The sequence below is a fragment of the Rhynchophorus ferrugineus genome, unplaced genomic scaffold, assembly GCF_030347505.1.
Source record: "Rhynchophorus ferrugineus isolate W39M unplaced genomic scaffold, kcgeb_rfMv2 rfM12, whole genome shotgun sequence".
NCBI classification, from domain to species: domain Eukaryota; kingdom Metazoa; phylum Arthropoda; class Insecta; order Coleoptera; family Curculionidae; genus Rhynchophorus; species Rhynchophorus ferrugineus.
The window spans coordinates 687,633-712,647 of NW_027472591.1; the positions used below are offsets into that span (position 1 = coordinate 687,633).

At 43.5% G+C, this 25,015-nt stretch overlaps 4 protein-coding genes and 3 pseudogenes across 4 annotated transcripts; 2 read left to right on the forward strand and 5 right to left on the reverse strand.

The window, feature by feature from the left end:
- Positions 1-2,730: 2,730 nt before the first annotated feature.
- Positions 2,731-3,683, reverse strand: LOC143205573 (uncharacterized). The gene is made up of 2 exons (XM_076418720.1): positions 3,196-3,683; positions 2,731-3,154 (listed from the first exon to the last, which is right to left on the reverse strand). The coding sequence occupies exons 1-2, from the start codon at positions 3,681-3,683 to the stop codon at positions 2,731-2,733; spliced, it is 912 nt and encodes a 303-aa protein (XP_076274835.1).
- Positions 3,684-3,802: 119 nt separating this feature from the next.
- On the reverse strand, positions 3,803-4,178 carry LOC143205477 (histone H2B-like; annotated as a pseudogene).
- Positions 4,179-5,829: 1,651 nt separating this feature from the next.
- LOC143205528 (histone H4-like) lies at positions 5,830-6,141 on the reverse strand. The gene has a single exon (XM_076418690.1). It carries the CDS (start codon positions 6,139-6,141, stop codon positions 5,830-5,832), a length of 312 nt encoding a protein of 103 aa, XP_076274805.1.
- A 243-nt stretch (positions 6,142-6,384) lies between these two features.
- On the forward strand, positions 6,385-6,835 carry LOC143205538 (histone H3-like). Its single transcript, XM_076418697.1, has one exon. It carries the CDS (start codon positions 6,422-6,424, stop codon positions 6,833-6,835), a length of 414 nt encoding a protein of 137 aa, XP_076274812.1. The 5' UTR covers positions 6,385-6,421.
- Positions 6,836-8,593: 1,758 nt separating this feature from the next.
- On the reverse strand, positions 8,594-8,996 carry LOC143205516 (histone H4-like; annotated as a pseudogene).
- A 214-nt stretch (positions 8,997-9,210) lies between these two features.
- On the forward strand, positions 9,211-9,646 carry LOC143205574 (histone H3-like; annotated as a pseudogene).
- Positions 9,647-10,049: 403 nt separating this feature from the next.
- Positions 10,050-11,848, reverse strand: LOC143205575 (histone H2B-like). Its single transcript, XM_076418722.1, has 4 exons — positions 11,755-11,848; positions 11,662-11,675; positions 11,379-11,559; positions 10,050-10,468 (listed from the first exon to the last, which is right to left on the reverse strand). The coding sequence occupies exons 1-4, from the start codon at positions 11,846-11,848 to the stop codon at positions 10,050-10,052; spliced, it is 708 nt and encodes a 235-aa protein (XP_076274837.1).
- Positions 11,849-25,015: the final 13,167 nt, after the last annotated feature.

Consider the following 25,015-nt stretch of genomic DNA (forward strand, 5'->3'; position numbering starts at 1 on the left):
CTGCCTATTGTATAACGGATGACGAAATTTCGAAAATCGAGTACGTGACGCAAATATGCCCCACGTTTAACTATTTTACCTATTGTCTACGGGATGACGACACATCGGCAATAGAGGAGGTGCCGCAAATACGCCGCACGTTTAACAGTGCGGCTTATTGTATAAGGGATGACGACACTTCGGGGATCGAAGACTTGACGCAAATACGCCCCACGTTTAATCCTTTTGCCTATTGTATATAGAGGGATAGAGGGCTTGCCCCAAATACCCCCAGGTTTAACGTTATTAATTATATTTCCTATAATCCTAAACGCGATGACCGTATTTAACTTCGACAAGAGGCTGTTATTGCCCTTAGGAAAAATAAATTAATTAGCATATAGCCATAAACGTAATGAAAATTAATACACATATTTTCGAAGTCACTCTTGGAATACTTTACCTTATTTTTAAATAACAATCTCGGGCTGTACCATATTTTACAAAACTTATTCCATATTATTAGTAAAATGATTATTTTAACGATACTTACAGATATAGTTACGATATAACAGATTATAATGACATAATATAATTCAATACATTTAATAACTACAATATATATTTCTCAAAATTCTGTTGTTATAAAATGTCAGCTACTGTTTAACATTTTTTTTTTTAATTTATATTAAATTGTGGTTCTGAAAAGAACCGATTTTGCAGGTAAGTAGTATATTTTGAAATGTAGACCATTTGTCTATGGCTCTGGTGCTTGATAAAGCTCTGAGCTGGCCTTTCTGTTCTGGTTCTGGTGCTGATCCATCCGTGGTTTTTCAGTCCTATTGCTTCGTTTGCAGTGGCTTCTCTCGCGAGTCTGTCTGCGGTTATCATTTCCTCCGTTGTCATTCTCCGGCACCATTTTAGCGATATTTCACTACCGCCTTTCTGCAAATCTAGCAAGGTTGCTTTGATTTGCATTATGTCCTTATTTCGTGTGTTTGCGTGCTCGGCCCACCATATGGACATTCTACTGTCCGTTCGAATGGTGATTGGTCCCGGTAGACTTCTGTCCCGTACCAGTTCTATGGCTTTCTGTACTGCCACGAATTCTGCCGCTCTGGAGCTCGATTCGTCTTTTATCCTTAGACTTATCTCTTCTTGGGTGTTTGTTCCTGTCCGAATCACTATTCCTATGCCTGCTTTTCCTTCCTTGGCGCTAGCGTCTGTCCATATCTTGGTGTTTCCGACGCTATTTTTCCGATTTTCCCACGGTTCCTCCCATGGCCATGGCAATTTCTTTGGTTCTAATCCTTTTGGCCCAGTGGGGTATTCGTATTTTTCAGCAGCTCACCCCTTGATCTCGGCTTCCAGGTATAGGGTTTGTGTTCCAACTATTACCTGCAGAGCATCATACTATGTGGTTCGATAGGCGCCTGTGATTGCTTACAGTGCCGTTCTTTGTGCTGCTGCTAGCGCTGTCCTAGCCCTTCCCACCGAGGCCCTGTATCCCCATATTTCTGCGCCGTATAATACTGCGGGATTTATAACCCTGTCGTATATTTGACGCATGACCTCTGGTGCCCTAGGGTTACTTCTTCTGCGCTGTGTTCCCCAGAGCCGGCACATCACTGTTTTCTGTTTCTTTCCTCAACAGCTGTATGTGTTGTATATACTGCTGTTTCCTGTCAGTTGTCACACCCAGATACTTTATTGTATCTTTGACATGGATGATGTCTTCGCCAAGTTTGACCGTCGGTGGTCTGCTGTTTTTCTTGCTCCAGAAACAGCAAGCCTCAGTCTTTTCCTTGTTCTATTCTGCTCCTGCCCCGTAGGCCCATTTCTTGGCAATTTTCCCAACAGTTGTTCCAGGCAAGGTCCAGCGTGTTTCTGATGTATTTATTGCTGAGAGCAATCACCTGGTCGTCCGCGAATGCCTGAATTCTCATTCCGCAGTCCCCTACTTCCGATTCAGAGACTTTGCGGAACCAGCTGTTCATGCCCAGCAGCCATAGCTTTGGCCCTAAGCTTGACACTTGCGGACATCCCTTGTCAATTTCCATTGCCACCTGGTTGCTGATGATATTCCTTCCCGTCAAGAAGCTGGCTATTGATCTTGCCATTTTCTTATTTATTCTACTTCTTCGCAGTTCTTCCAATATTTCTACATGGGTTGCTCTGTGGAAAGCGTTTCGGAGGTCCAGCGTCACCATTAGAACGTGTTTCCCTTGTTCTTTTTCGGGTGTTGATCCATTTCAGTAGATCACTCACGGCTTGTACGGTTGACCTGTTTTTTCTGAAGCCGTACTGCCTTGAGTCGTGTAGCTCCATTTTCTCCGCCATTGCCTGTAGTCTCTGATTAAGTACTTTGTCTAGTACTTTTCCTAGCGTTGGTAGAAAGCTGATGGGTCGTTCGCCTCCGTCGCTTTTCTTTAACCAGCACAGTTTGGCCATTTTCCATATCTTAGGAAAGTATCCCGCGTTGTAACAGTTCCTGTACAGCGTCAGGAACTCGTGTTTTCTCGAGATCCAGACATTCTTCAGGAGCTCGTTTGGTATGCGGTTTTCCCCTTCTGCCTTTCGTATTCTCATGTTCTCTATAACCGATTCGATTTCTCCTTCGGTTATTTCTTCCTGGCCAGTCTCCGTACCCGGCCATTCCTCGCTCATGACTCCGCGAGTTCGCTCTGTTTCCTCCAGGTCCATTGCTGGGTGGTATTTCTCCACTCTTTGTTTTTCGGCTGCTTCTCTTGCCTACAGTGTTGCGTCTTTAGGCGTTGCTACCACTTCGCCACTTCTTATGCCCATTCTTCTGATGGCTTCCCAAATACCGTCCCACGAGTTTGTTTCTATCAGGTTGTTAATCGCCTGACTGTCGTGCTCGGTTTTCTTTTCTCGTATTATTTTCCGAAACTCTCTCTTCCGTTCGTTGTACTCATTCACTATTTGTTGATTATCCGTGCTTCTTCTTATTCTCCTCTTCAGTGCAGTTACTGTTCGTTTATGTTCCGCACACTGCCCGTCCCACCATTCATTGCCAATTTTTACCATGATGGTTTTTCGTTTTACCAGTCTACCTACTGCCTGTATGGCTTTTTGAAGACTGGCCGCCTGCTCCTCAATCACTTCGTGTGTTACTGCTTGTCCGATATTGGTCTCTATTTCTTCCAGTTTCACCCTGACCAGATCCCAATCGGTGCTGGCGAAATCCCATCTTGCCCTTTTTCTTGGGTTGGTTTTCCCATTTCCGCTCGCCGCTCGATATATCTGTGTTCGCTTAGTGTTTCCTCGTCACCTTTGATTTTCCATTCTTCCACGTTTATTCCCCTACTCCACGTGAGGTCCATGTGCCCTGTGTCCCTATTACAATCGAAGCTGGGCACCGCGTAGTCTCCTTCTGCGAGCTCTAGGCCGTGGCTGATTGCCCAGTATAGAAGTTCTTCACCTCTTGGTGAGCTTCTGGAGCTTCCCCACAACGTGTGTTTTGCGTTGAAGTCCCCGGCGACTATCCATTTGCCTCGGTATCTGTTTATTCCGGCGGTGAGTTCGTCTAAACTTGTCAGTGCCCTCTCGCCTGGTTCCTCGTAGACGTTTGTGATCAAGACGTCCTCTATTGCGATTGTTGTCACATTTTTTGTTGACAACTCCTCTATCAGTAAGGACTGGATTTCTTCTCTGGTCCAGATTTGGGTTTTGCTTCCCGTCATCTTTCTCATGAGTTTCCAGCCTTCCCATGCCTGTGTCCTCGGCGTTGGTTCCTGGATTAGTACTACCTCCAATCCATCTCTAGTTGTATATTGAAATACACATAGGTATGTGAATTAATTTACTTAGAACTGGTATATTTGTTGACTGCTTTGGTACCTTCGCTAACGGCATGCTTAGCCAATTCATCGGGTAACAATAACCTAACGGCTGTTTGGATTTCTCTACTCGTGATCTGGTCGATCTTTTATTGTAATGGGCGAGGCGCGACACTTCGGCGGCTATCCTTTCGAGTATATCGTCTACGAAAGGATTTATGATCGACATGGCCTTGGTGGAGATACCCATATCGGGATGAACCTGCTTTAAAACTTTGTATATGTAAATCGCATAGCTTTCCTTCCTCACGCGCTTCTTTTTCTTATCGCTCTTAGAGATATTTTTCTGAGCTTTTCCAGCTTTCTTGGCTTTACCTTACCGCTTGTCTTCGGTGGCATTTCGAAATAAAAATCCCGACGTCTCACGTACCTCAAAGAGTACTTAACAAAAAAAAGCTTTTAATTCTAGAACTTATAATAATCGAAGGAACACTTCTAAGCCCCGCCCATAGCCCGAGTTAGAGTCTGATTGGTCGCGTATGATATATCGAGTTTGGCTGGCGAACAAAATTCCAGGCCGATCTGTAAGAAATTTCCAGTACCGTTTTTGATTTAAAGGTGAGCAGTATCTAACAACGGTCGAGATTAACATGTCCGGACGTGGTAAACGCGGAAAAGTGAAGGGAAAGGCGAAGTCTCGTTCCAATCGTGCGGGATTACAATTTCCTGTCCGTCGTATTTATCGACGTCCAACATTCTTTTATAATTTCTTAATTTTCTTATAAGAACGTTCTAATCGCGATTCGTTTGACAAAGTTTCGCCTATTTTAACTGTCTGACGGCCGCTCTCATTTAATGCGTACCCTATATGATATGAGCCGATCGCAGGACTGAACGGTCGAGCGCGAACGACGTTCCATATTCCGGCTTCGTCGAAACGTCGAGCTTGGAACCGTTTACTTATTTCTCATATCAAATATATAAATCCTTTAGAATATCATACGATTTATGTTCGAGGCGTTAAAAGATAAAACGTAGTAGAAGTAGCAACCTTTGCCAATAAATTCTACCTTGACTATCGTCTTAAAAGGAAGCACAAAATCAAGCGTTGCTCCCGATTCCGTCGAAACTACCAATTTTCATTCGAGTTATAGACTTTCGGTTATAACTATGAAAATATATCTTTTCAAATCTACGTCTCCCGATATATCGTCTTTTGATATAAATGCAATTCCGTACAGATTTAATGCTATTATTGGAGAAACGTGACATATTATTTCTAATTGATGCGGTACAGATTGTTCGTTGTCCAAAACGAATCTATATCGAAACGTACCGTTGTCGAATTAACTCGAGGGAAACAATAACATTAAAATTAACCGATCCTATACTAATATACTTCTTTTTAACGGTTTCCGGTTCCGAACTCTGGGTTACAATCGAACGTATCGAGTGAGCAACGATATCGAGTCTTCTATGAAAATATCGTGTCCAACCCTTCTCTATCGGTACAATGCTCATATATATTTTAGTATACTCTGCTTCTTTAGTTGAAATCTGTTTTCATAAAAGTTATCTCTTTAAAACTATCAATTTTTATTACATCAATAAATACATAGAACGCGTAGGTAATACGTAGGCAGAGCGTTTATCTCCATACATACGTGTGTAAAACTACCTTTCCCTCTTTGAAATCTTAAGGATTCTCCAAGCTCTTCGACGCGAAGTTTATCTCGGAGTATTTCCTCTCTAAAGGAAAACTATATTAAAGCTTCAACGAAGATTCGGTATTCGATTGTTCACTATCATTTACATTTAATATGAAATCTTATCGTCTATTATAATGTAGTATATTTGTTACTTTGCAAGTAAATCTTGGAATAATGGAGCAAATATTTTATAAAATTTAACATCATCTTAGTCCATATTCGAATAATAAATTTCTTTTTTAAATTGTAGTAAAATTGTGGCTCTGAAAAGAACCGTTGTTTTCTTTAGTTGAATAGATACGTTGTTCTGTTTTAATTGGTCAGTATATATAATACTTTATTTAACCGCAAAATCCATATAGAGTTCGTCCTTGGCGTTTGAGGGCGTATACTACATCCATTGCGATAACGGTTTTCCTTCTGGCGTGTTCGGTATATGTAACGGCATCTCTGATGACGTTTTCCAAAAACACTTTTAAAACACCTCTGGTCTCTTCGTAATTCAGACCAGATATACGTTTTACGCCGCCTCGTCTAGCCAATCTTCTGATGGCGGGTTTCGTAATACATTGGTTATTATCAGGAAGCACTTTACGATGCCGCCTAGTGCCTCCTTTTCCCAAACCTTTACCACCTTTACCTCTGCCCGTCATGAGTTATTCAATTTAGTATTTAAAAAAATCAAATTTATAATCGAATTTTACGGCGTACACCTGGAATACTACAGATAACTATTTAATTTTCAAACCTTACCATGGGTTTTGTTGAGTTCGAATCGGGTCCCGCCGACAGATGGTAGCCGGACCAATCAGAATATCTTCAGACACTATAAAAAGGGAGATTTCTTTGACACCTTCGATCAGTTTCATAAAGTCTGTTGGCGGTTGCTGTTGTAATTCTTCCTACACGTTTGAAGTCAGACCCGTTTAGACGATGGCTCGTACCAAGCAAACTGCTCGAAAATCAACCGGAGGTAAGGCTTCCGGAAAACAATTGGCTGCTAAAGCAGCCAGGAAAAGCGCTCCCGGTACCGGTGATGTTAAAAAATCGCATCGTTACAGACCCGGTACGGTCGCTCTAAGAGAAATCCGACGCTATCAGAAGAGTACCGAATTATCGATTAGGAAATTGCCTTTCCAACGATTGGTTCGCGAAATCGCTCAGGATTTCAAGACCGATTTGCGGTTCCAAAGTTCGGCAGTGATGGCTTTGCAAGAAGCTAGCGAGGCCTATTTGGTGGGTCTCCTTGAAGACACCAATTTGTGTGCGATCCATGCTAAACGAGCAACCTGTATCATGCCTAAGGACATTCAATTAGCCAGACGTGTTAGAGGCGAACGTGCATAAATGCTATGGCTGTCATATATTAAAGTCGTTTTCAGTATTTATATAAAAAACGGTTTTTAATTTACTTGACATCGTATATATACTTTCTTCTTAACAGTAGTTTATTTCTTTTTTTCTTCTTTAAACATTTTGGAGGTCTGAAAAGAGCCGTTTTCCCCCCTTCATATTATTATGATCATCAGATCTGGTATATTTAGTGACAGCTTTAGTACCTTCACTAACGGCGTGCTTAGCCAATTCACCGGGTAGCAATAACCTAACGGCGGTTTGGATTTCTCTGCTCGTGATGGTCGATTTTTTATTGTAATGGGCGAGGCGCGACGTTTCGGCGGCTATCCTTTTGAATATATAGTGCACGAAAGAATTCATAATCGACATGGCCTTGCTGGAAATAGCCTTATCGGGATGAACCTGATTTAAAACTTTGTATATGTAAATCGCATAGCTTTCCTTCCTCATGCGCTTCTTTTTCTTGTCGGTCTTAGAGATATTTTTCTGGACTTTTCCGGCTTTCTTGGCCGCCTTACCGCTTGTCTTTGGTGGCATTTCGAAATAAAAATCAGGACGTCCCACGTACCTCAAAGAATACTTAACTAAAAAAAATGCCTTTTATTCTAGAAATTATAACATTTCAAGGAACACTCCTAAGCCCCGCCCACATCCCGAGTTAGAGTCTGGTTGGTCGCGTATAATATATCGAGTTTCGCTCGCGAACAAAATTTGAGGCTGATCTGTAAAAAATTTCCAGTATCGATTTTGATTTAAAGGTGAGCAGTACCTAACAACGATCGAGATTAACATATCCGGACGTGGTAAAGTGAAGGGAAGGGCCATGGAATCGTTCCAATCGCGCAGGATTACAATTTTCTGTCGGTCGTATTCACCGACTTCTAAGGAAATGAAATTACCCCGAACGCGAAGGGGCTGGTGCTCCCGTCTACTTAGCTGCCGTAATGGAATATTTGGCGGCCGAAATTCTCGAGTTGGCAGGAAACGCCGCTAGAGACAACAAGAAAACAAGAATTATCCCTAGGCATTTACAATTGGCCATCAGAAATGACGAAGAAGTGAACAAACTCCTCTCCGGTGTTACCATAGCCCAGGGCGGCGTTCTACCAAACATCCAGGCCGTATTGTTACCGAAAAAAGCAGATAGTAAAACCAAATAAGTTACATGAGCCTTAGGGCTTTTGTGTCGTACAAAATCCTTTTAACTATCGGTCATTTTCAGGACCACCAAGATAATAAAACAAAAAAAGAAATTTATATTATAACTTGCTTTTACTAATTATTTAAAATACCCTAATAAACAGTTTAAGTATTTTAAAGATTGTTTTATGGGTGTGAAAGATTTTTCTAGCGGTTCTCCTTTAGTAAAATCAACCGTATTATGACATCGCGCCTTGTATATAATATATGTAATTAAAGATGAATTAGTGGGTCGGTCGATTAAGTAAGTATAGAGTTTTGGTATCCAAACCCTCAAATAATTAGGGCCAAACGGCCATCATCGATATCTCTTCTGTTGATCTCTCGATATTACCCGTTTTATATTGGCCACGTTTACGATACGGAATTACAGCATTAATGCTGTGAATTGTACTTAAATTATTATTATAGATAAAACTATGATGATTGTAATGATTATAAGGTTATACTTAAATCCTAATAGAGCTTCAATTTTTTAAATATTGACAAATTTGAGGTTCTGAAAAGAACCGTTGTTTAATTTTTGTAAAATTAATTTTGAGTGTCACGTTTCACGTTAGTTCGCGAATAAACTATGCGGCTTAACCTCCAAACCCGTATAATGTACGTCCTTGGCGTTTCAAGGTGTATACTACAACCATTGCGGTAACGGTTTTCCTTTTGGCGTGTTCGGTATATGTAACGGTATCTCTGATGACGTCTTCCAAAGACACTTTTATAACACCCCTGGTCTCTTCGTAAATCAGACCAGACATACGTTTTACGCCGCCTCGTCTAGCCAATCTTCTGATGGCGGGCTTCGTAATACCTTGGATATTCTAACGAAGCACTTTACGATGCCGCTTGGCTCCTCCTTTTCCCAAACTTTTACCACCTTTACCTCCGCCGGTCATATTTTATCGAACCTAACACAAAAAAAAATTAAATGATCTCGAATAAGTAGCGCGCCCACAACACGAGTGCTGCGGACAACTGTTGTCGATTTCTTTCAATCAGCCCGGTTTTGTAGACTTGGGATTGAGTTCCGCCCACTAGCACAAAACGGACCAATCAGATTAGATAACACGTTATAAAAAGGACTCTCTGATTTTATGACCAAATCAGTTCGAAAGAGGTCGCCGTCGTTTGCGTTTGATACTTATTCTCTTTATCTCTAATTTAAAAATATGGCTCGTACCAAGCAAACTGCGCGAAGATCAACAGGAGGTAAAGCTCCTAATAAACAAGCGCCAGGAAGCCAGGAAAAGCGCTCCAGCTATCGGTGGCGTTAAAAAACCACATCGCTACCGACCCGTGACGGTCGCTTTGCGGGAGATTCGTCGTTATTAAAAGAGCACCGAATTATTGATTAGGAAATTACCTTTCCAACGATTGGTTCCCGAAATCGCTCAAGACTTCAAGACCGATTTACGTTTTCAAAATTCGGCGGTGATGGCTTTACAAGAGGCCAGCGAAGCTTATTTAGTCAGTCTTTTTGAGGGTACTAATTAATCTGCGATACATGCAAAGCGAGTAACCATCATGTCCAAGGATATTCAGCTAGCCAGACGTATAGAGGCGAACGTGCCTAAACTTTATTTTCTATCATTTATAATACACTAATTATATTCGTATTTTGCAACAGAAAAAAAACGGTTCTTTTCAGACCACCTTAATTTAATTAAAGAAAAAGAAGATATTTCAATTTATATTCTTTTATCCATATTTAAATAAACACTTCACTAAAAGTGTTACAGATTTTTATCTCAGAATTATATTCGACTACATGTTAGTAATTAATAACAGTCGGTGTGGTTATACGCATTGTTTTTAAAAACTAAAGAAAAAATAATGTAATGACTAATAACCAAAGAATAACAATATACTGCTGATAACAAAATTTGTATTTCAATATTGGATACTACAATATACTGGAATTTTTTAAACATTATTTCTTTTTTTATTTATCTAAATTGGGGCCCTGAAAAGAACCGTTTTCTCCTTTATGATATTCAAGGCTTATGGTTTACTTAGAACTGGTATATTTAGTGACGGCTTTGATACCTTCACTAACGGCGTGCTTAGCCAATTCACCGGGCAGCAATAATCGGACGGCAGTTTGGATATCTCTGCTTGTGATTGTAGATACTTTATTGTAATGAGCGAGACGGGACGCTTCGGCGGCTATCCTTTCGAATATATCGTTCACGAAATAATTCATGATCGACATGGCCTTGTTGGAGATACCCGTATCGGGATCAACTTGCTTTAAAATTTTGTAAATGTAGATCGCGTAGCTTTCCTTCCTCTTGCGTTTCTTTTTCTTATCACTTTTGGAGATATTTTTCTGAGCCTTACCGGCCTTTTTGGCCGCTTTACCGCTTGTTTTCGGAGGTATTTGGAAATAAATATTACGGTAATAAATGATCCACGAAAAGTAATAGACTAAAATAAATTTCAGGAAATCCTAGAATTTATAAGCTCCTTAAATACACTCCTAAGCCCCGCTTATTATCTGAGTTAGCCTCTCATTGTTCGCGTACGAGATCATGCGTTCGGCTTACGAATAAAATTCGTTGTTAGTATGTTGGCGGTTTTAATACCGATTTTAATTCTAAGGGGAGCGAGTTCTAGGAGCAATCGATAGTGAAATGTCCTGACGTGGTAAAGTCGGAAAAGTAAAGGGAAAGGCGAAGCCTCGTTCTAACCGAGCGGGATTAGTATTCCCTTTCGATCGTATTCACAGACTTTTAAGGAAAGAAATTACGCCGAACGCACAGCGGCCGGTGCTCTCGTCTACTTAGCTGCCGTAATGGAATATCTGGCAGCCGAGGTTCTCGAATTAGCAGGTAACCCCGCTAGAGATAACAAGAAAACCAGGATTATCCCTAGACATTTGCAAATGGCCATCAGAAACGACGAAGAACTGAACAAACTCCTATCCGGTGTTAGTATAGCCCAGGGCGGTGTTCTGTCAAATATCCAAGCTGTATTGTTACCTAAAAAGACAGATAGCAAAACTAAATAAAACGAATGTAACCTATTTTATTATCAAATATCGGTCCTTTTCAAGACCACCAAAAGAGTTGAAAAAGAGAATATTATTCTTATTTATCTTTTATTTAAAATAGAGGCTACACTTAATCGAACACTTCTGTCGGAATCAGGAGACAAGGAAAGTTACAATTTTATTTTTCGTTTTAGTGGTTGGCAGGGATCCATGTGAAAATATCGGCCCTTTGGTAAAATGTCTTGTTCTTCGAAATCACAGGATCGGAGCAAAATATATATAAAATATATGGGAGTAATTAGCAGGAAGAAACGCTTTCCTAAATAACTGTTCCCTTTAATGTACGTCGAGATTTCGGTGTTGATCCCCTTCTTGGGTACGAGGTGTTTAGGCCTGATACCCGTTCTATCTCGTTATTCCGCTCTTCGCCGACAGAGTCAGTGCATAACATAAATCGTAAAAAGGTAGGAAGAGCCGTTGCACAGCAATTTAAGTAGGGACAGTGGGAATCTCGTTCGGGCATACGCTGCGGTTATTAAGGCAGTCGTAGTTAGACCCGCGGCTTACCCGCGCACAGAACATTTATTTGGTTACGTTAAAAATCATTATGGTCCAAAAGTTAGGATACTTTCGGAGCAAATCCTGTTAGAAGGCAAGGGCACTTGCATACCAATTTAAATAGGGACAGAGATGAAGGTGGCCTATAAATGTGCCCTTTTACCTTTCGGTTTCAGGCGGCTTAGTGACAATTTAAGGATAAACCTGCGTAATATCCTTGCGATAACAATACCGCAAGAATTTAGCACGCACGACATATTTGTATTTCCTCTAGACTAGATTAGTGACTAGTGTCACTAATGCTAAAATCATGATGTAGTATGTCGTGCTTCCCCTGCTTACATATTACTGTGCCATTGCTATTGCCCCAACTCATCATTTGGTGACGAATTGCCAGGATTGCACACGAAACCGTTAGACACAGGTACACTTGAATTTTGTAGATCGCTCAGCAGTTCTGTCTGGAGTCTGTTTGTGAAAGGCACAAATGAGTGTTGATATGTATACTGATGCTGAATTGGTGGGGTCGCCAAAATGCCGATATTGGCGATTTAAAGCTTCTTCCGCTTCCTGGGCCTGTTCTGAAACAAGACCTTGATACACAATACAGACACATTTAAACGTCGTCCTAAATTTGCCTTTTTAGTATTCCCTATTTAGAGATCATTTTGAACTCTTCTAAATATTGTAGTTGGTGCTTCGTAAAATGTATTCACGAAAGTACTCTTTCGTTTGTCCTGGCCATGAGAATCGACAGAATCAGATGAGCTTAGAACGGCAAACTTCACTAACGACTTCTACTATCGACACTACAATGGGTACTAAACGTAAACCTTTAGAATACAGGTCTATATTTGTTATAAGGGCTACAAAGCATATTTTATCCAGTATATCCAATAATAATGTTTTAATTTGATTTGATCTTAATGTATTAATTAAATTTGCTTTAGTATCAACTTGTGTTAATTATGTTTTATTCTACTGTGTAGGAATATATTCGACCAAAAGAATAATTGTAGCTGGTGCTTCGAAAAATATAACGTTGCTGTTTCGTTTGTCCTAGTCGTGAGAGTCTACAGAAGCAGATGATGACGGGAAATTCCCTAATATCGAAATCCGTCTCAGTCATTTTGGTAAACTTCATTAACGACTTATACTATTGACACTACAATGGGTAATAAATACACCCCACGTTTAACGATTCGGCCTATTGTACACCGGACGGCGGCATTTCCGGAATAGAGGGTGTGCCGCAAATACACCCCACATATAACGGTCCAGCCTATTGTAAACCGGAAGACGACCCTCCGGGGATAGAGCGCCTTTGGCAAATACGCCGCATGTTTAACGGTGCGGCCTATTGTATAAGGGATGACGACCCATCGGTGATAGGGGACGTGCCGCAATAACGCCCCACGTTTAAATGTTCTGCCTATTGTATACTGGATGACGACTCAACGGTAATAGAGAACGAGACGCAATTACGCCCCACGTTTAAATGTTCTGCCTATTGTATACCAGATGATGACACTTCGGGGACCGAGGACGTGACAAAAATACGCCCCACGTTTAAAGGTTCTGCCTATTTTATACTCAATGACGACTCAACGGTAATAGAGGACGAGCCGCAATTACGCCGCACGTTTAACGGTGCGGCCTATTGTATAAGGGATGACGACCCATCGGTGATAGAGGACGTGCCGCAATAACGCCCCACGTTTAAATGTTCTGCCTATTGTATACTGGATGACGACTCAACGGTAATAGATAACGAGCCGCAATTACGCCTCACGTTTAAATGTTCTGCCTATTGTATACCGGATGACGACACTTCGGGGACCTAGGACCTGACCCAAATACGCCCCACGTTTAAAAGTTCTGCCTATTGTATACTGAATGACGACTCAACGGTAATAGAGGACGAGCCGCAATTACGCCTCACGTTTAAATGTTCTGCCTATTGTATACCGGATGACGACACTTCGGGGACCTAGGACCTGACCCAAATACGCCCCACGTTTAAAAGTTCGGCCTATTGTATACTGAATGACGACCCATCGGTTATGGAAGACGTTCCGCAAATACGCCAAACGTTTAAAGGTCTTGCCTATTGTATACCGGATGACGATTCTTCGGGGATAGAGTGCGTGTCGCAAATATGCCTCACGTTTAACTATTCGGCCTAATAAAAACCCGAAGAAAACACATCGGAGATAGAGGGCGCGCCGCAATTATGCCCCAGGTATAAGCGATCTACCTATTGTATACCGGAACACGACTCATCGGTGATGGAGGACGAGCCGCAATTACGGCTCACGTTTAAATATTCTGCCTATTGTATACCGGATGACGACTCATCAGTGATATAGGACGTGCCGCAATTACGCCCCACGTTTAAATGTTCTGTCTATTGTATACCGGATGACGACTCATCAGTGATATAGGACGTGCCGCAATTACGCCCCACGTTTAAATGTTCTGTCTATTGTATACCGGATGACGACTCATCAGTGATATAGGACGTGCCGCAATTACGCCCCACGTTTAAATGTTCTGTCTATTGTATACCGGATGACGACTCATCGGTGAGAGAGGACGAGCCGCAATTACGCCCCACGTTTAAACGATCTGTCTATTGTATACCGGATGACGACTCATCGGTGATAGAGGACGAGCCGCAATTACGCCCCACATTTAAATGTTCTGCCTATTGTAAACCGGATGACGACTCATCAGTGATAGAGGACATGGCTCAATTACGACCCACGTTTAAATGTTCTGTCTATTGTATACCGGATGACGACTCATCGGTGTTAGAGGACGAGTCGCAATTACGCCCCACGTTTAAATGTTCTGTCTATTATATATAGGATGACGACACTTCGGGGACCTAGGACTGACTCAAATACGCCCCACGTTTAAAGGTTCTGCCCATTGTATACTGGATGACGAAACAACTGTAATAGAGGACGAGCCGCAATTACGCCCCACATTTAAATATTCTGCCTATTGTAAACCGGATGACGACTCATCAGTGATAGAGGACGAGCCGCAATTACGCCCCCCGTTTAAATGTTCTCTCTATTGTATATAGGATGACGACACTTCGGGGACCGAGGACGTGGCAAAAATACGCCCCACGTTTAAAGGTTCTGCCTATTGTATACTAGATGACGACTCAACGGTAATAAAGAACGAGTCGCAATTACGCCCCACGTTTAAATGTTCTGCCTATTGTATACAGGATGACGACACTTCGAGGACCTAGGACTGACCCAAATACGCCCCACGTTTAAAGGTTCTGCCTATTGTATATTGGATGACGATTCTTCGGGGATAGATTGCGTGTCGCAAATATGCCTCACGTTTAACTATTTGGCCTAATAAAAACTGGATGACAACACATCGGGGATAGAGGGTGTGCCGCAATTACGCCCCACGTTTAAGCGATCTACCTATTGTATATCGGATGACGATCCGTCCGTGAAAAGGTAAGTGACGCAAATATGCCCAAGTTTAAAGTTCTGCCTATTGTATACCGGATGGCGACACTTCGGGAATCGAGTATGTGACGCAAATACACCCCACATTTAACGGTTCAACCTATTGTATAACGGATGACGACCCTGCAGGGATCGAGGACAAGCCACAAATACGCCCCACGTTTAGCGGTTCGTCCTTTTTTATACCGGATGACGAACATTCGGGGTTAAAATGAGCGATGCCAATACGACCCACGTTTACAATTTCTGCCTATTGTATACCGTATGACGACCCATGGGTGATAGAAGACGTGTCGCAATTACGCCCCACGTATAAAATTTCTGCCTATTGTATATCGAATGACTGCATTTCGGGTTTCGAGGACGTGACGAAAATACGCTCCACGTTTATCGGTTCGGCCTATTGTATACAGGATCACGACCCTTGAGGGATAGAGGAGGTGCCGCAGAAACGCCCCATGTTTAACGTTTCAGCCTTTTGTATACCGAATGGCGAACTCTCCATGATAAAGTGAGCGCCTCAAATACGCCCCACGTTTAAAGTTTCTGCCTATATTATATCAGATGCCGACCATTCTGTGATAGAGGTCGTGTCGCAAATACGGCCCACGTTAAAAGGTTTTTCCTATTTTATACCGGATGACGTCACTTCGGTGACTGAGGGCGTTACGCGCGTTTTTGTATATCGGATGAGAAACCTTCGGAAATAGACGACGTGACGCAAATACGCCACAGGTTTAACTGTTTGTCCTATTGTATACCTGATGACGACTGTTCGGGGATAGAGTCCGTGTCGCAAATGCGCCCCACGTTTAACGGTTTGCCCTATTGTATAACGGATGACAACCCTTTGGGGATAGGGTGCTTGTCACAAATACACCCCACGTTTAAATGTTCTGCCTATTTTATACCGAATGACGATGCATCGGTGATAGAGGACGTGTCACATATACGCCCCGAGTTTAATGATTCGGCCTATTGTATAATGGATGACGACCCATCGGTGATAGAGGACGTGACGCAATTATGCCCCACCTTTAAGGTTCTGCCTATTGTATATCGAATGACAACGCTTCAGAGATCAAGAACGTGACGTAAATACGCCCCACGTTTAACAGTTCGGCCTATTGTATATCGGATAACAACCGTTCGGGGATAGAGGGCGTGCTACAAATAAGCCCCAAGTTAAACAGTTCGGCCTATTGTATACCGTATGACGACATATCAGTGATAGAATGCTTGTCTGCAGTACGCCCCACGTTTAAATGTTCTGCCTATTGTATACCGGATGACAACACTTCGGGAATCGAGGACGTGATGCAAATACACCCCACATTTAACTCTTCACAATATTGTATAACGGATGACGACACTTCGGGGTTAGAATGTGTGCTTTCAATACGCCACACGTTTAAAATTTCTGCCTATTGTATACCCTATGACGACCCATGGGTCATAGAAGACGTGCCACAATTATGCCCCACGTATAAATTTTCAGCCTATTGTATATCGAATGACGGCATTTCGGGGTTCGAAAACATGACGCAAATACGCCCCACGTTTAAATGTTCTGCCTATTGTATACCGGATGACGACACTTCAGGTACCGAGGACGTGACGCAAATACGCACCACGTCTAAGTGTTCGCACTATTGTATACCGGATGACGAACCTTCCGGGATAGAATACGTGCTGCCAATACATCAAACGTTTAAAAATTCTTCCTCTTGTATACCGGATTACGCAAATACGCCGCACGTTTAAAGTTTCTGCCTATTTTATATCAGAGGACCACCATTCCGCGATAGAGGGGGTGCCGCAATTACGCCCCACGTTTAAATGTTCTGCCTATTGTATACCGGATGACGACTCATCGGTAATAGAGGACGAGCCGCTATGACGCCCCACGTTTAAATGTTCTGCCTATTGTATACAGGATGACGACACTTCGGGAATCGAGGACGTGACCCAAATACGAACCACATTTAAAGGTTCTGCCTATTTTATACCGGATGACGAATCATCGGTAATAGAGGACGAGCCGCAATTACGCCCCACGTTTATATGTTCTTCCTATTGTATACCTCATGACCAAACTTCGGGGACCGAGGGCGTTACGCAAATACGCCCCCACGTTTAAAGGTTCTGCCTATTGTATATCGTATGACCAAACTTCGGGAATGGAGGACCTGACGCAAACAAACCGCACATTTAACTCTACGCCCTATTGTAAACCGGATGACGACTCTTCAGGTATAGAGGACGTGCCGCAAATACGTCCTACGTTTAACAGTTCGGCGTATACCGGATGACCCCCTTTCTGGAATAGAGTGCGTACCGCAAATACGCCCCATGTTTAACGGTTCTGAGTGTTGTATACCGTGTGACCACATTTTGAAGACCTATTGTATACCGGATAACGACCCATCGGCGATAGTGGATGTGCCGCAATCTCGCCCCACGTTTAAAACTTCTGCCTATTCTATACCGGATGACGACATTTTGGAGACAGAGTACGTGACGCAAATACGTACCACGTGTGAAGGTTCTACCTTTTGTATACCGTTTGAGCAAACTTCGGGAATCGAGGACGTCCCGCAAATACGCTCGTTTAACGGTTCTGCCTATTGAATACCATATGACGACTTCTCGATGATAGAGGTTGTGCCGCAAATACGCCTTACTTTTAAAAGTTCTGCCCATTATATACCGGATAGCGGCACTTCGTATTTGAGTGCGTGTCGCAAATGCGCCCCAAGTTTAACGGTTCTGATTGTTGTATACCGGATGACGACCAATCGGCGATAGAAGACATGCCTCATTCACGCCACACGTTTAAAAGTTCTGCCTATTGTATACCGGATGACGACACTTCGGGGACCGAGGACTTGACCCAAATACGCCTCACGTTTAAAGGATCTGCCTATTGTATACTGAATGACGACTCAACGGTAATAGAGGACGAGCCGCAATTACGCCTCACGTTTAAATGTTCTGCCTATTGTATACCGGATGACGACACTTCGGGGACCTAGGACCTGACCCAAATACGCCCCACGTTTAAAAGTTCTGCCTATTGTATACTGAATGACGACTCAACGGTAATAGAGGACGAGCCGCAATTACGCCTCACGTTTAAATGTTCTGCCTATTGTATACCGGATGACGACACTTCGGGGACCTAGGACCTGACCCAAATACGCCCCACGTTTAAAAGTTCGGCCTATTGTATACTGAATGACGACCCATCGGTTATGGAAGACGTTCCGCAAATACGCCAAACGTTTAAAGGTCTTGCCTATTGTATACCGGATGACGATTCTTCGGGGATAGAGTGCGTGTCGCAAATATGCCTCACGTTTAACTATTCGGCCTAATAAAAACCCGAAGAAAACACATCGGAGATAGAGGGCGCGCCGCAATTATGCCCCAGGTATAAGCGATCTACCTATTGTATACCGGAACACGACTCATCGGTGATGGAGGACGAGCCGCAATTACGGCTCACGTTTAAATATTCTGCCTATTGTATACCGGATGACGACTCATCAGTGATATAGGACGTGCCGCAATTACGCCCCACGTTTAAATGTTCTGTCTATTGTATACCGGATGACGACTCATCAGTGATATAGGACGTGCCGCAATTACGCCCCACGTTTAAATGTTCTGTCTATTGTATACCGGATGACGACTCATCAGTGATATAGGACGTGCCGCAATTACGCCCCACGTTTAAATGTTCTGTCTATTGTATACCGGATGACGACTCATCGGTGAGAGAGGACGAGCCGCAATTACGCCCCACGTTTAAACGATCTGTCTATTGTATACCGGATGACGACTCATCGGTGATAGAGGACGAGCCGCAATTACGCCCCACATTTAAATGTTCTGCCTATTGTAAACCGGATGACGACTCATCAGTGATAGAGGACATGGCTCAATTACGACCCACGTTTAAATGTTCTGTCTATTGTATACCGGATGACGACTCATCGGTGTTAGAGGACGAGTCGCAATTACGCCCCACGTTTAAATGTTCAGTCTATTATATATAGGATGACGACATTTCGGGGACCTAGGACTGACTCAAATACGCCCCACGTTTAAAGGTTCTGCAAATTGTATACTGGATGACGAAACAACTGTAATAGAGGACGAGCCGCAATTACGCCCCACATTTAAATATTCTGCCTATTGTAAACCGGATGACGACTCATCAGTGATAGAGGACGAGCCGCAATTACGCCCCCCGTTTAAATGTTCTCTCTATTGTATATAGGATGACGACACTTCGGGGACCGAGGACGTGGCAAAAATACGCCCCACGTTTAAAGGTTCTGCCTATTGTATACTAGATGACGACTCAACGGTAATAAAGAACGAGTCGCAATTACGCCCCACGTTTAAATGTTCTGCCTATTGTATACAGGATGACGACACTTCGAGGACCTAGGACTGACCCAAATACGCCCCACGTTTAAAGGTTCTGCCTATTGTATATTGGATGACGATTCTTCGGGGATAGATTGCGTGTCGCAAATATGCCTCACGTTTAACTATTTGGCCTAATAAAAACTGGATGACAACACATCGGGGATAGAGGGTGTGCCGCAATTACGCCCCACGTTTAAGCGATCTACCTATTGTATATCGGATGACGATCCGTCCGTGAAAAGGTAAGTGACGCAAATATGCCCAAGTTTAAAGTTCTGCCTATTGTATACCGGATGGCGACACTTCGGGAATCGAGTATGTGACGCAAATACACCCCACATTTAACGGTTCAACCTATTGTATAACGGATGACGACCCTGCAGGGATCGAGGACAAGCCACAAATACGCCCCACGTTTAGCGGTTCGTCCTTTTTTATACCGGATGACGAACATTCGGGGTTAAAATGAGCGATGCCAATACGACCCACGTTTACAATTTCTGCCTATTGTATATCGAATGACTGCATTTCGGGTTTCGAGGACGTGACGAAAATACGCTCCACGTTTATCGGTTCGGCCTATTGTATACAGGATCACGACCCTTGAGGGATAGAGGAGGTGCCGCAGAAACGCCCCATGTTTAACGTTTCAGCCTTTTGTATACCGAATGGCGAACTCTCCATGATAAAGTGAGCGCCTCAAATACGCCCCACGTTTAAAGTTTCTGCCTATATTATATCAGATGCCGACCATTCTGTGATAGAGGTCGTGTCGCAAATACGGCCCACGTTAAAAGGTTTTTCCTATTTTATACCGGATGACGTCACTTCGGTGACTGAGGGCGTTACGCGCGTTTTTGTATATCGGATGAGAAACCTTCGGAAATAGACGACGTGACGCAAATACGCCACAGGTTTAACTGTTTGTCCTATTGTATACCTGATGACGACTGTTCGGGGATAGAGTCCGTGTCGCAAATGCGCCCCACGTTTAACGGTTTGCCCTATTGTATAACGGATGACAACCCTTTGGGGATAGGGTGCTTGTCACAAATACACCCCACGTTTAAATGTTCTGCCTATTTTATACCGAATGACGATGCATCGGTGATAGAGGACGTGTCACATATACGCCCCGAGTTTAATGATTCGGCCTATTGTATAATGGATGACGACCCATCGGTGATAGAGGACGTGACGCAATTATGCCCCACCTTTAAGGTTCTGCCTATTGTATATCGAATGACAACGCTTCAGAGATCAAGAACGTGACGTAAATACGCCCCACGTTTAACAGTTCGGCCTATTGTATATCGGATAACAACCGTTCGGGGATAGAGGGCGTGCTACAAATAAGCCCCAAGTTAAACAGTTCGGCCTATTGTATACCGTATGACGACATATCAGTGATAGAATGCTTGTCTGCAGTACGCCCCACGTTTAAATGTTCTGCCTATTGTATACCGGATGACAACACTTCGGGAATCGAGGACGTGATGCAAATACACCCCACATTTAACTCTTCACAATATTGTATAACGGATGACGACACTTCGGGGTTAGAATGTGTGCTTTCAATACGCCACACGTTTAAAATTTCTGCCTATTGTATACCCTATGACGACCCATGGGTCATAGAAGACGTGCCACAATTATGCCCCACGTATAAATTTTCAGCCTATTGTATATCGAATGACGGCATTTCGGGGTTCGAAAACATGACGCAAATACGCCCCACGTTTAAATGTTCTGCCTATTGTATACCGGATGACGACACTTCAGGTACCGAGGACGTGACGCAAATACGCACCACGTCTAAGTGTTCGCACTATTGTATACCGGATGACGAACCTTCCGGGATAGAATACGTGCTGCCAATACATCAAACGTTTAAAAATTCTTCCTCTTGTATACCGGATTACGCAAATACGCCGCACGTTTAAAGTTTCTGCCTATTTTATATCAGAGGACCACCATTCCGCGATAGAGGGGGTGCCGCAATTACGCCCCACGTTTAAATGTTCTGCCTATTGTATACCGGATGACGACTCATCGGTAATAGAGGACGAGCCGCTATGACGCCCCACGTTTAAATGTTCTGCCTATTGTATACAGGATGACGACACTTCGGGAATCGAGGACGTGACCCAAATACGAACCACATTTAAAGGTTCTGCCTATTTTATACCGGATGACGAATCATCGGTAATAGAGGACGAGCCGCAATTACGCCCCACGTTTATATGTTCTTCCTATTGTATACCTCATGACCAAACTTCGGGGACCGAGGGCGTTACGCAAATACGCCCCCACGTTTAAAGGTTCTGCCTATTGTATATCGTATGACCAAACTTCGGGAATCGAGGACCTGACGCAAACAAACCGCACATTTAACTCTACGCCCTACTGTAAACCGGATGACGACTCTTCAGGTATAGAGGACGTGCCGCAAATACGTCCTACGTTTAACAGTTCGGCGTATACCGGATGACCCCCTTTCTGGAATAGAGTGCGTACCGCAAATACGCCCCATGTTTAACGGTTCTGAGTGTTGTATACCGTGTGACCACATTTTGAAGACCTATTGTATACCGGATAACGACCCATCGGCGATAGTGGATGTGCCGCAATCTCGCCCCACGTTTAAAACTTCTGCCTATTCTATACCGGATGACGACATTTTGGAGACAGAGTACGTGACGCAAATACGTACCACGTGTGAAGGTTCTACCTTTTGTATACCGTTTGAGCAAACTTCGGGAATCGAGGACGTCCCGCAAATACGCTCGTTTAACGGTTCTGCCTATTGAATACCATATGACGACTTCTCGATGATAGAGGTTGTGCCGCAAATACGCCTTACTTTTAAAAGTTCTGCCCATTATATACCGGATAGCGGCACTTCGTATTTGAGTGCGTGTCGCAAATGCGCCCCAAGTTTAACGGTTCTGATTGTTGTATACCGGATGACGACCAATCGGCGATAGAAGACATGCCTCATTCACGCCACACGTTTAAAAGTTCTGCCTATTGTATACCGGATGACGACACTTCGGGGACCGAGGACTTGACCCAAATACGCCTCACGTTTAAAGGATCTGCCTATTGTATACTGGATGAAGACACAACGGTAATAGAGGACCAGCCGCAATTACGCCCCACGTTTAAAACTTCTGCCTATTATATACCGGATGACATCACATCGGGGATAAAAGACGTGCCGCAAATATGCCACAAGTTTAAGGATTCGGCCTATTGTATACCGGATGAAGACTCTTCGGCGATAGAGCGCGTGTCGCAAATATGCCCCACGTTAAACTATTTTACCTATTTTCTATCGGATGACGTCACATCGGGGATAAAGGACGTGCCGCAAATTTGCCCCAAGTTGAAGGATTCGGCCAATTGTATACCGGATGAAGACTCTTCGGGGATAGTGTGCGTGCAGCAAATAAGCCCGTTTAACGTTTCTGCCTATTGCATACCGGATAACGACATTTCGGGGATCCAGGACGTGTCGCAAATACGCCCCACGTTTAACAGTTCGGCCTATTTTATACCGGATGGTGATCCTTCGGGGATAGAGTGCGTGTCGAAATTGCGCCTAACGTTAAATGATTCGATCTATTGTATATCAGAAGACGACTCTTCGGGGATAGAGTGCCTGTTGCAAATATGCCCCACGTTTAAAGTTTCTGCCTATTTTAAATCAGATGACGATTATTCCGTTATAGAGGGCGTGCTGCAAATGCGGCCCACGTTTAAGTGTTCGGCCGATTGTATAAGGGATAACGGCCCTTCGGTAATAGAGTACGTGCCGCAAATACGCTCCACGTTTAAGGTTTCGGCCTATTGAATAAGGGATGACGACCCTTGGGAGATAGAGGACGTGCCGCAATTACGCCCTACGTTCAAAATTCTACATATTTTATACCGGATGACGACACTTCGGAGACCGAGGACGTGACCCAAATATGCCCCATATTTAAAGGTTCTGCTTATTGTATACCGGATGACGACTCATCGGTAATAGAGGACGAGCCGCAATTACGCCCCACGTTTAAATGTTCTGCCTATTGTATACCGGAAGACGACACTTCGGGAATCGAGGACGTGACACAAATACACCCCATATTTAACTGTTCACCCTTTTGTATAACGGATGACGACCCTTCAGAGATAGAGGACGTGCCACAAATACGCCCCACGTTTAACGGTTCAGCTTTTTTTATACCGGATGGCGAACCTTCGGTGTTAGAATAAGTGCTGTCAATAGGTCCCACGTTTAAAAGTTCTGCCTAGTGTATACCGTATGACGACACTTCAGGGATAGAGGCCATGCCGCAAATACGCCCTGCGTATTAATGTTCGGCCTATTGTATATCGGATGACGACACTTCTAGGATAGAGTGCGTGTCGCAAATGTGCCCCTCGTTTTCCAGTTCGACCTATTTTAAACCGGATAACGATCCTTCTAGGATAGAGTGCGTGCCGCAAATACGACCGTTTAACGGTTCTGCCTATTATATACCGGATGACGGCTTTTCGATGATAGAGGGCGTGCCGCAAAAACGCCTCACATTTCAAGGTTCCGCCCATTGTATACCGGATAACGGCATTTCGTGTTTTAGCGCATGTCGCAAATACGCCCCACGTTTAACGGTTCGACCTATTGTATATCGGATTATGACACGTCAGAGATAGAGGACGTGCAGCAAATAATCCCTACGTTTAACGGTTCGGCGTATACCGGATGACGGCCCTTCGGGTATAGAATGCGTGCTGCCAATTCGCCCCACGCTTAAAAGTTCTGCCTATTATATACCGGATGACGACCCATCGGTGATAGAGGACGTGCCGCAATCACGCCCCACGTTCAAAAGTTTACCTATTTTACCTACCTATTTTATACCTGATGACGACACTTCGGGAAACGAGTACGTGACCCAAATACGCCCCACGTTTAAACGTTCTGCCTATTGTATACCGGATGACGATTCATCGGCGATTGAGGACGAGCCGCAATTACGCCCTTCGCTTAAAAGTTCTGCCTAATGTATACCGAATAACGACACTTCGGGGATCGAGGACGTGTCGCAAATATGCCCCACGTTTAACTATTTTACCCATTGTATACCGGATGACGACCTTTCGATGGTAGAGTGCTTGCCGCAAATAAGCCCCACGTTTTAAAGTTCGGCCTATTGTATACCGGATGACGATCCTTCGGGTATAGAATGCGTGCTGCCAATACGCCTCACGTTTAAAAGTTCTTCCTATTGTATACCGGATGACGACCTAGCGGCGATAGAGAACGTGTCGCAATTACGCCCCACGTTCAAAAGTTTACCTATTTTACCTACCTATGTTATACCGGATGACGACACATCGGTGAGAGATTTCGTGGGGCAAGTACGCCTAACGTTTAATTATTCGGTCTATTTTATACCGGCTTACGACCCTTCGGTTATAGAAGAACTG